Source organism: Etheostoma spectabile, chromosome 16, assembly GCF_008692095.1.
Source record: "Etheostoma spectabile isolate EspeVRDwgs_2016 chromosome 16, UIUC_Espe_1.0, whole genome shotgun sequence".
NCBI lineage: Eukaryota > Metazoa > Chordata > Actinopteri > Perciformes > Percidae > Etheostoma > Etheostoma spectabile.
In genome coordinates, this window is record NC_045748.1 from 7,658,931 (window position 1) to 7,671,245 (window position 12,315).

At 39.0% G+C, this 12,315-nt stretch overlaps 1 protein-coding gene across 2 annotated transcripts in view; it reads left to right on the forward strand.

The window, feature by feature from the left end:
* LOC116704482 (breakpoint cluster region protein) overlaps window positions 1-12,315 on the forward strand; it is an 82,467-nt gene that overhangs the window by 66,157 nt on the left and 3,995 nt on the right. For both annotated transcript variants that reach the window (XR_004335692.1, XM_032540014.1), the window contains exons 9-22: window positions 1,663-1,784; window positions 2,262-2,427; window positions 2,650-2,769; window positions 3,128-3,203; window positions 3,346-3,450; window positions 3,894-3,968; window positions 4,389-4,486; window positions 5,428-5,559; window positions 8,807-8,866; window positions 9,037-9,146; window positions 9,994-10,133; window positions 10,777-10,911; window positions 11,007-11,112; window positions 12,013-12,175. Coding sequence is in view for 1 of the 2 variants with exons in the window: in XM_032540014.1 (XP_032395905.1) it covers window positions 1,663-1,784; window positions 2,262-2,427; window positions 2,650-2,769; window positions 3,128-3,203; window positions 3,346-3,450; window positions 3,894-3,968; window positions 4,389-4,486; window positions 5,428-5,559; window positions 8,807-8,866; window positions 9,037-9,146; window positions 9,994-10,133; window positions 10,777-10,911; window positions 11,007-11,112; window positions 12,013-12,175 (1,608 nt within the window). In the remaining variant the exon portion in view is untranslated. The remainder of the gene's footprint in view (window positions 1-1,662; window positions 1,785-2,261; window positions 2,428-2,649; window positions 2,770-3,127; window positions 3,204-3,345; window positions 3,451-3,893; window positions 3,969-4,388; window positions 4,487-5,427; window positions 5,560-8,806; window positions 8,867-9,036; window positions 9,147-9,993; window positions 10,134-10,776; window positions 10,912-11,006; window positions 11,113-12,012; window positions 12,176-12,315) is intronic.

The following is a 12,315-nucleotide window of genomic DNA, read 5'->3' on the forward strand; positions in this document are numbered from 1 at the left end:
CAAAAACTGCAGCATGCTATGTATTCCAATTGGGAGCTAATCTGTCTCTCTCATTTCTTCTTTCTACTTTCTCCTTCTCTCCTGTCTCTTTCAGCCATTTACTTCCCTTTTGCTGTACTCTCAGGTTCTCTTTGTCTTGCTCACCCTCCGTTCACCCTCTCGATCATGCACAAGCATTAACACTGAGTGACACAGCGTGATCCTCCTCTTTGCAAGCAGATGTCCAGTCAGGTTTTTTGTAAGCACGTAAACCTTTCCTACACAAGCAATCAGCTCCACTTCACTTCTGTTCTGGCGGTGACAGTAGCTGTGTGGTCATGATGGAGAGGAGAGGAGGAAGGGGGAAAGGAGGGCACAAAGATGAAGATAGGGATGTGATTGGTCCTGAACAAGTGGGATGTCACGCGGCATGGCCTTGCTGACATGGCGTTATAAGGTTGGCTTGGTCGAGTGCTGGTGTGGCCCCTGGAACAACACGGAAGTGAGACGGAAGAAAAAAAGATTTGATTTTAGCAGATTTTGGTGGACATCACTACTTTCTGATTTGCTTGGTTTGTAGGGCTGTAGGGTTTGTATGGACTGTAAAACTCTTTTTTTTCTGCATATTGATAATGTTATAGCCCATTAGCTGTCATTCCTCTTGTCAAATGTTGTCAGCAAGCAGTGCCTACTCTTTAATGTTTTGACTCTGAATTAAATACATTGTTATCTATCTATGATGACGTGTGATGAAAAATATCAGGTAATTACCTCAAATAAATAGGTACAATCAAGCAAAATGTTGAAGGCAACGTGGGTGAAATCCGCTTGAAACTTGTAGAATAATCAAAATTAATCAGGTTTGTGCAATTAAAAGAATGAAAGAAAAGGCACAATTGCAAGGTCCCTTCCCTGCTATATATAACTGCTCTGTTTGCCTGCTGAGTTAAAATACAAAATGTCATTTTAGTCTCAGTTTGTCTTTCAAAGTGAACCTCTCCTGCTTAATTGTTTATTATACCCCGCACAACAAGTAAAACCAAGGTTATGAGCATGTGAAGGTGGATCATTTACTACTTAGTTGTGGTTTGGCATTTCTCTGCTCCGTTATTATTCAAAGTCCATTCTTGTAAATGTGTTTTCTTATTTGCAAAATAACATCACTGCCCCCTTTTGGAAAATGACAGTATTACACATCTCATTACATAGTCTGACATCAGTGATTCCCAGTCTGCCATTAACTCATTCATTCCTCTATAACACGGAAAATTGATGATTATGCCAGAATGTAAAATTGATGATTATGTCAGAATATAAAATTGATGCTTATGCCAGAATATGACAAATGCATTTAGCAGGTGATTTGTTTAATTCCTGCAATTTAATGCAAGACCCTCCACGCCTTTTGTGTAATAATGTGTAATATTCAATGAACATAAGTAGGTTGCACGTGAGCTTTGCCACTGATGATTGAGTGAAGCGGATATTTTTGATGATAAGGAGTCTCCCTGGCTTCCTCGTTACCTCCATTCCGTTCTTTCCCTTGTCTCCTCTATGTTTCTTGCTGGTAAAACAGGAATGGTAAGGTGGGAAGAGACGAGAAGGCATTCATCTATGGGATGTATCCCAATACAAAGGCTCTGCAAACTAACTGTTTTCTATCTGGTGTTGTTGTTGCCATAGAGCCGTCAGCTTCTGAGGGACAGTTTCATGGTGGAGTTGGTGGAGGGAGCCAGGAAGCTACGGCATGTCTTCCTTTTTACTGATCTGCTGCTCTGTGCCAAACTGAAGAAACAGATCGGAGGGTAAGAAACCTGTCTGTTTTTTTAAGAGTGACCGCCACAGTGACATACACCACAATACATAGATTCCCAACTTTGCAGCCGTACAGAAGATTGTCAGATATCTCACATTTTATGTCATTATAGTTTGAAATTTTTTTTTTTGCTCAAATTAACATTTCTTTCTTTGGCTTAAATCACACTATTAATGAGATTTCTGAGACCTGAGTTACACAAGATTTCTCACACACTGACATCTTACTATTCAGCACTTTGCTGGTCTTATATCATGTTATTTACCTCAATAGAAATACATCTTTCCAAATAAAAATGACCAAATGCTTCTTAATTGTTGTACAATTTTCAAATTTTCAAATTTTCAAATTGTACAACAACTTGAAGATTACCGCCCCCCCCATTCATCCACACTATCTGTCTTTAACAATCCACTCCTTTTGTACTTCCTTTACATCCACTCTCGTTTTTTCTCTCCCACTGCAGTAAAAACCAACAGTATGACAGTAAGTGGTACATCCCCCTGACTGAGCTGACCTTCCAGGGCCCCGAGGAGACCGAGCCACTTACCATCCCCCAGGTTCCCGATGAAGAGCTTGACGCCATGAAGGTCAAGATCTCACACCTCCGCAGCGAGATTCAGAGAGAGAAGGTAGCGTGGATTCACCGTTTCACCAAATCTGTTCAGGAACTATGAAAAAAAAAAGTCCCCATTTTTAGATTGACAACAGTGCAAGTTTGTCCTCTGGGATTTTGAAAGTGTTTCATACAACTTATTGGATATAACATTTCTTCCCATGTGAGGTGATGAAGGTAAGGTTCCCCCACACAAATATAAACTCACAGTCAAACGTTTTCACCTCTGTGATTTCAGAGAGCCAACAAGGGTTCAAAAGTCATCGACCGTCTCAGGAAGAAGCTGTCTGAACAGGAATCTCTGCTCCTGTTAACATCTCCGAGCATGCCCATCAGAGTCTACAACAAGAATGGCAAGGTGATGGCTCTCTCCAACTTAATCACCATTTCTCAAAATTCATTCTCCTTGATCTGTCTCTTATTTATATATATACTGTATATAGGAACTTAATTTGTGCAGAACATCAGTGTAAAGTTCCTATACGCAGCAACACAACACAGTATACCACACACATATCTTACCAACAGTGGTCAGTAGGTCAAACTTGCTAAGCACAATACATGAAGAATAGACACACAAAATAAAAATAAAAAGACTGTTTAAAAAAAGAAAAAACCTGTATATTAGCAAAGATGGCATGTGTCCTTTTACTTGTTCAGTCTGCCTCTTACCAGATTTATCAGTGATGAAGTAACAGCCGTTCTTTTGTTTTCAGAGTTATAGTTTCCTGATTTCGTCTGACTATGAACGTGCAGAGTGGAGGGAGTTAATGAAGGAACAGCAGAAGAAATGTAAGTGTCCCAGAAATGTCTACAAATCAAGATATTTATTTTTTTTATTTGTGAAGAACATTCTTGGCACAGAAACATGACGGAGAAAGAGAAACCGATATACATTATCATTTACAGTCTACATTTATTGTCTTCACTAAAGGTTTGAAAACTTCCTCCTTGACTTCCATGGAGCTGCAAATGTTAACCAACTCCTGTGTCAAACTGCAGACTGTCCACCACATTCCACTTAGCATTAACAAAGAAGGTAAGGTACTCATTTTAACATTTTAAAAGTTGTTTTTAACACTCAAATCCTGTTTACTAAAATAAAGTTGTCCTCATCATATGATATTATTTAGTAGATATTTCCACAGTGTAATTATAAGCTGTTTGTGGCTCTATGTATAGCTGTGCGGTTACACTTTTACATTTGCTTGACTTCATATTTTTGTCTTTGTGTGGCAGCTCTGTTATTAACCATGAAATGCTAGAGAAATTGCCCTGGAAAAATTTGATTTAGTTTAAATAGTTGTAATTCAGATGGGAATTAAAAGTAAACAGAAAGTTTTAAGCCTCGTGTTTTATACTGTACAAGGCTGTTTTATCTCTTCCTTCCATGTTTGTTTCTGCTCCAAAACAAACAGAGATCTGCATGCTTTTCTAATCCCCTTTTGCTGTCTTTTTTTCTTTTTTTCTCTGTTTTTCCAGAGGATGAATCCCCCGGTCTCCACGGGTTTCTGAATGTAATTGTCCACTCTGCCTCCGGCCTCAAACAGAGCTTGAGTGAGTCACTCACCTTTAGCCTTCACGCACACTACAGAAAATACAGATAATCAGACAAAATGAGTTACTGAGCAAGCTCAGCTTTAATGTTATCACAGAGCAGTCTCCGGTGGAGACTGTTGGAAGTATGTTTCCTTCAGACTTCACTTTTATTTGAGGTTATTTTTTTAAGTTTCACTACTTAAACGTCTGTTTAATTCATAAGAAGTAACTTATTTATGATTGTGGTTTGGTATATTTACTAAGTTACATGACGCTTGCTTTAAACACATTTTGACAAATTGAATTCATTCCTAATTTGCTTTCTGGTGATAACATCTCACATTCAGCTTGATTGCTACAGTACTGTAATGCTTCACAAAGAACACTTCAGTAGCCATTCTAAATGTCGTACCTTTTCAATCCTCTCCTCTTTATCAGATCTCTACTGCACATTGGAGGTGGATTCCTTTGGCTTCTTTTCAAATAAAGCCAAGACGAGAGTGTATCGATACACTACTGAACCCAAATGGAACGAGGTAAGACACCGTCACAATACATCATGCAACTGTAGATATTGCAGTAGGAATAAAATGTCCCTGCAGAGTCCGTATAGATAATAGAGGTGTCAATTATGAGTCAGTTCTGAAATATTTGATATTTTTAACGGTCTAATTACTAAATCATAAAAATGGAATTTCTACATAAACATATTTATAAGATGTTACGTTTCCTTTATTGGAAAACCAAATCAGGATGCTTGTTTCTTTCCAACTAACAAAGACATACATGAACACATTTCCTTCTTGGAACAGTTTGTACTGCCTGTCATGTATCTGACATCTGGTCCTGTAATCATTTGGTTTTCCATTTTTGAGGAAGCCCCTGCAGACGTATAGCAAAAACACACACGCATTATGCATACCATATACGTGTGCTAGCAGACTCAAACACACACACACACACACACACACACACACACACACACACACACACACACACAAACAAACAATCAAATAAATGTGAACTCATGTACATGGCACAGCTGGATGTTGAAGGTTAGCACCACAGAGGAATAGGAGCATTAAGACACGGTCTGTGGAATCAGTTTTCCATTGTGGACCCAAAGACTCTTTGAGGATTTTGCTCAGCAAAGTGGAAATAATATCAGCTAACGAGGAGCTGCTGGTGATGACTCACATCTGTCCAAATGCTAAGTGAACCAACATAGTGTGGGCCTCCGAACGATGTGCAAAACATATGCAGTGTGCCCCCCGTATACGATTACAGAATCAAAATGTTGGTCAGCTGTGTATGAATTCAAATGTAGGGTGGATGCAGAGGTTGTAGGGTTTCTGGAGGTATATTGCCATTCTTGATATTCTCATCTTTATTGGTTTTATTGTACTCATGGATATCTTGGACATTTTTGCAAATCTACCTACAAATACAGCACTTTTGTGTTTTTGCTTCCCCTCAGGAGTTTGAGATTGAGCTGGAGGGCTCTCAGACCCTGAGACTGCTCTGCTATGAGAAGTGTTACAACAAGACCAAGCAGAACAAAGAGGATGGAGAGAGCACAGATCGCATCATGGGGAAAGGACAGATCCCGGTATGACATTACGTCACCCCTCTACCCCCTCCCCCCACCCACCCAAAAGACCCAACATGACTCATTACTGATAGGCAGTTATGTCACCACCGCTGCCACAGCATGAAATTCATATTATTGCTCAGTGAATAACTTAAACTGAGCATGATGTATAAATTGGCTGATTAGATGAATTACACTCATATGTAATGGATGGGTGGAGATTGGTTACATTGTTATAATGGTTATGCATTGCTGTTCAGTGCGTGTCATGAGGATGATGATGTGCAGCATTTTTGATAGAATGACGCAAATCTTTTATTTTCATGCTTCCCCGGGTGGGAAAAAACCACACCAACACTATCCTCAGCAGCCTGGTCGGGAGACTGGCTGATCACAGGTTGATAGCCAATCTAGATAGCAGGTGATTAGGTTGCTAAGATGACACCAGCCTGCAGGATAATGCCAAGTGTCACTCATGAAATCAACAGAGGGAATGCAAAGATACAGGAGAGAGAGAGGGAGATACAGAGAGATGGAAAGATTTAGTCAGAAACATAAGTCTCTTCTTTTATTCACAGCCTACAAAAACCTTGTCTTACTCCTCCACCCACGTCAGGGCAGGTGTGTGTGTGTGTGTTTGTGTGTGTGCGCGTGTGCGTGCGTGTGTGCATTTGTGTCTGTGTTTGTGTGTGTCAGATTATACACTGCAAAACCTTGTTTTGTGTGTCTCACACCTGGTGTCAAGATGTGTAATGTCTTATTTTGTATTTCATAAACCAACTCGGAAATTAAAACACTAAATACCAAACTTTTAGAGAAAATTTTATATGAGTAATATTTAAATTAACCAATCATAGAACACATTGTATGGTCTAACTATAGCTTCATGTTGTGTCATTTACACACAGAATTCATGTGAGCAGTGTTTATTTTAAGCAGCCTGTATCCTGAACCCTTTTCAAATTGCAGTAGCCATCCCCAATAGGACAAGTCTCCTTGTCTGCCAAACTGTGAATTACAGTCACATACTCCATCTAGTGGTTCCTTTGGTAAACCTGTGACATGATCAATTCTTAATAGATGATGTCATTCAAATAAACCAGCCAGAGTGGTGAGAAAGTTGCTGACAGGACATAAATCCAGGGCAAGAAACTGCCACTTCCATCTTCAATAGAAGCCAGAGTGGCTGATAAATCCCACAGATTACTGCTCCGTTTCACTGGTCTACCAACTAAACAAATGTTGAGAATAAAATAAAGTTGTCAGTGGCAGGTAGCTTAACATACCTTTCAGGTGTAAATGACCATTAACCTACCTAAATGTGTTTCTAACACATGCTAATATAGTGCAATTATTTATTTCTCTTTATTCTCTGTCATCGGTTTTGTGTGCTTTATGCTGACTTATTTATCTGTGACTATAGTTCCCTCCACTTTGTGGAACGTTTTTGGTGTCAGCTGCTAATTAATGATGTAATACAATAACATAAATTCCCATGGAGGCAGGCATATTTTTATTTTTAAAGGCCAATTATTTCATGGATCCAGGATACTATGCATCCTGATAATGTTCCCTTGGCCTTTGGAATTAAAATAAACTCACATCATCACATACCCTTTACCATGCCTAGAGATTGGCATGGGGTACTTTCCATAAGATCATTTCTCAATACAAATCAAACCAGCTACTAGGCTAACTGAAATTACACCATGCCAATCTCTAGGGATGGTCAAGGGTACGTGATGATGAGTCTCTAACTGAATGTGCTGAAAAGATGGTTGTCTTCTTTTATCTTTTTACACAGCGTTTCTAACTGTCCTAGCTCAGACTTTTGGCTTCATGTTAGGATTTAAAACAGTGATGTTTTACAGATCTGTGATTTATTGGAAATGTTCTGGAAGGTAAAAACATAGTGGTTGCCCAAAAACTTAAGCTTTTGAAACATTTGTATTAGGAAGCAAAAAGAGGTTAGCTGTTTTTAGTGGAATGTAATTCTTTGTAGATAACGGGCTCAAGTGAAAGAGCACTCACCAGCGAAAGATTCAGTTATGAGAAACATGATCCAGCTTTGCACGCAACCAGATGGGGCTCAGCCTGGGTAAACACACAACTTACAGTAAACTGTGTGTGTGTTTGTTTTGTTGTGCCAAGATGTGTGTGATGTTATTGCCCCATTTGGCATGTCTCTTTAGACCTGAGTGTGTTTTTGCACTTCTGTATGTGAATGTAGCCTCTTTAAACAAATTAGATTGTCATATTTAGAAAAATACAGTAAAGGGATGTAACGTAACAAAAAAAACACCTTTGAAAACATTCCACTTCGATAGAAGAAAGATTTTCATACTGTCGATGCAATTATAACTTTATGAACTGCTTTGTTGACATAATTGAACAGCACATAAGAATGACAACAAAATGTAAGGATAACATAATGCTAACAAAACAAATAAACATTAAAAAATACAAGTAGCTGTAACGGTTCAGGTGAAAATAGGGAGACCATTGTCCATGGCCTATAACCTTCCTTAATTTCAGAAATGTTTTAAATATCCTGAAGAGCTAACAGACACACAAACAAATGGGCAGTGGTGAGAGAAGTATTCACATCCTGCTGCAAAATTACATAAGTAGTATCTGCTTCTCAAAGGATTAAAGTAAATAAGTAAATCTTAAAGCTTAAGAGAATAACTGTTTTATAATGGTGAATGTCCGTTACATTCAAGTGATTGCCAAATAAGTAGCTACAAAGCTAATCAAGACTATCAACTCCACACAACTCTCTTTCTCAGTATGGCCATGTTCATGTATGTACGTCCGGCAACTTACAACTTAACTTAAGATAATTACCTCTTCTCAAGACTCCATCATGTTTTTTTAATTTAGCAACTGTGTGGGTGAGGGGTGGGGGTGAAGCGCTTGTGTCATGTGGATGCACCGACAGAATTGTTGTCATCACTTGGAATTCCACATGGGGGAGTCAGAAACTACTTACTATAGCTTTAGAAAAGCAATGCGTATAGCTGCGAAACTAATGTAGCGGGGTAAAAAAAACAATATTTGCCTTTGAAATGTAGTGGAGCAGAAGTAGAAAATAGCAGGAAGTAAATGTACTACTTTATGTAGTTATTTTTCACCACTGCAAATGGGAGATAAAATAGCATGACCATTGACTTGTGGGAGATGTGATGAAATATCTCTTTAGTTTCAATGTAACATCACCCAATATATGCTAACATACAGTGTTCTTTTGTGCTGCCTCTACCAGCTTGACCCTCCAACTCTCCAAGGCAAAGACTGGCAGAGAACAGTTATTCCCATGAACGGGGTGAGTAAATGAATTATACCTCTTCTATAATTATATTACTTTCCTGTATTTCCTCCCCTCATGTCAGGATTTCCTCAAGATCATGGAAAGCCATTGCAGATGGATGTCAGGCTTGTAACACTGTAACACGCAAACCTGTTTTAACACAAAGCCCTTTTTTCCTGTGTCAGATCGAGGTTAAACTCTCCATTAAGTTCACCAGCCGAGAGTTCAGCCTAAAGAGGATGCCCTCGCGGAAACCCATGGGTGTGTTTGGAGTCAAGATCTCCACGGTGACCAAGTGAGTTGACATTTTAACCCACTGTACTGTACTGTACTCTTAAACTCCATTTACCCTTCCTTCTAATGGCCTGTCAGGTATCAATGGCACATTTGTATTCTCCAGTGACGTTCCTCAGGGCTCAACTCTTGGCCTCCTCTTCTTTTATGGCTATGCCAATCTTTTCATTTTTTTCCTCAAATCCCATAATGTTAGGCTAATGGTTCAATTTCACATGTCTCTTACAGTTTATGTTACTGCGTGTCACATTTGCCAATTTTCTCTACAGACAGTAAAAAATAAAATAAAAACATGCATATATGGCATTATTGATCACCATATTCCAAAGCAAAACATCCAATTTAAATTTTTCACATTACAGGCAGCCTGCCATTTATTTCCCACTTGCAGACTTAACACTTAAATATTTGTTTTATTGAACACGTTGTCACATTAATTTCTTTGGTCAAAGGAGGTCAAAGAAGGAAAAGGAAGGGAAAGGGGGAGAAAACATGTAGTAGAAGCATCAGTGCGTTATGTGTTCAGTGTGTTTTTGGCCATTGTTGCTAATGAGTGGCTTAAATAAGGATAAGGGATAATAACTAGGTTTCCAGCAAAACTCAGTTAGCGCTGTGGGTACAATATTTCTACAGAAACACATGCAAAGAGTCAGAGGTAACTGCAAGTCCTTCCTTCCGTTCTGCCATAACAATGGAAAACACAGCTTTGAGCCTTGTTCTTTTCCTTCTTTTTTTTCCCAATAAACAAAACATTTAGTGCCTCGTTGTTTATTCAGTATTTTTCTGCCGGTTGGTTTTACTTGATATAAATGGCTTGTTGGTGATCATTAATGTTTGTCTCCATACAGGCGAGAGCGCTCCAAGGTGCCCTACATTGTCCGTCAGTGCCTAGAGGAGATTGAAAGGAGGGGTATGGAGGAGGTGGGCATCTACCGAGTATCAGGAGTGGCCACTGACATCCAGGCGTTGAAGACCGCCTTTGACACCAGTGAGTATACCGTGCAGGTTTCATGTAATATATTCAAAATGCGTTTTATTTCATTTGTCATTTATAAATATGTCAATGTGACCATATTTCTGATAACATCCTTGGTGTGTATGTGTTGGAATTCCATGAAGGAATTCTTATTCCTGTTCCTTTTAGATTAAGTAGACTTGTTCTAAGATCCCTAAACCTTTATAGAATGATATTGTATTCGAATATGTACAGTATTTACTGTCTTTACATCCCCTATTGGGGTTATAATACTGCAACTGCCATGCATTTCTAGGAAAGAAGGCTAAGAGGATTAATCGACCGTCACCTGAAGGAAACCCTTTTTTTCTCTTTCTGTTGCTCAGGTGATCATTATTGTAAATCTGTGTCTGACTGGCAGTTAACATGATGTGTTTTCTCTGATGTGAAATTATCTAACCAGATTTTGCAACTAATTCTTTTTTAACTTGGATTCTGTGTGTGCTAATTGTGAAAGTATCTTGTGTGGAGTGTGTGTGTTTTTTTTTGACATTGTCAGAATCTGAGAAGACGCATGACGACTTCTGCTTGTGCCGAGGTGTTTCCCCGTCTTATCATCTTCCTTGGTCATTGCTCAACCTCCTTTATTCATGTTGTTCTTGTGTCTCTCCTGCAGATCATAAAGATGTGTCAGTGATGATGAGTGAGATGGACGTCAATGCCATTGCTGGGACCTTGAAGCTGTACTTCAGAGAGCTGCCAGAACCACTCTTCACTGACGAGCTCTACCCCAATTTTGCAGGCGGCATCAGTAAGTCACAGAGCTATCACCATTCCCAAACATAGCAAGAGAAAGTCGTTCATTTGCAGGATATGTAAAAACTCAATTCCTTTGGTTCCGTGCAGCCCTGTCTGATAGCGTTGCCAAAGAGAGCTGTATGTTGAACTTACTGCTGTCGCTGCCAGAACCCAACTTGGTCACATTCCTTTTCCTATTGGATCACCTGAAGAGGTAAGTAAACACACATGTTTGCATAAAATGTAGACAGGAATGCCCACATACACCATAGAACACTAATAAAACCGATACATGCACTACAAAAAGCCATAAATATACAAGAGGTGCATCCGACTGCAAACAAGTGTATGTACATAACTTAATATTTCAAAAAGGTTTTAATTTCATTTTGTTATCTAAATGTGGATATGATATTTCAAACTTGCATGGAAGAATGACTCCTAATATCACTGTGACATGACATGATATCCTCAAAATGGCATCCTGTTGTGTACAGTATTCACCTTAATGGCTTTTACACTATTAAAGCATGAGTAGTCACTACTGTGGGATATCATTCAACTGCAAGAGCAAAATATCTCCTGGTTACCGTGGTGATTTTGAATAACAAGATGCTCAAACATTGGATGATTATGTAAAATGGATAATGCAATGTTATAGCTGCCTTGATTATCAAGAAAATGTGAACTTCCGAGCAGGAGATTGAAAGATGTAGAGTCATAATAAGAAAACTATTTCTCATTCACTGTTATATTTGATTTTTTTTTTTAAAGGCAAAACTATGGGGAAAGTTTAATTTGTGTTGGTAGGGACATTAGCTAGCAGTATGTAGGATAGGAGTAAGTAAAATAATAAAATGATTATCATTGTTATTGATTAATCTGTAATTGATTAATCTGTAGATTATTTTTATTGATTAATAGTAGGAAACTAGGAAATGTTTGAAAATAGTGAAGGATGTCCAATGTTGGATTGGTGGTTTGTAAGGCAACTGTTTACCTGTTGCATTAACTGTTGCATTAAAACTCTTAGCATCTCTGATATTCAACACACGGACCCATCTTGTGCTCTTTTCATCTCTCTACGCCATTAATGGACTCCTCTTCTCCTCAGGGTGGCAGAGAAGGAAAGCGTCAACAAGATGTCTCTCCACAACCTGGCAACGGTGTTTGGTCCGACCTTGCTGAGGCCTTCTGAGAAGGACAGTAAAATCCCCGCTAATCCCACCCAACCCATCAGCATGGGGGACAGCTGGTCGCTGGAAGTCATGGCCCAGGTAAGCCACACAGATCTTCTTCTGGCATTTTTATCTTTACTTTTTGTGAAGCTTTTTTATTCTAAAACAAAAGATGCTGCGCTAGCTGCACGGTTGATCAACCAAGACCTCATTTGTCTCTCTCCCTTTTCCTATCTCCT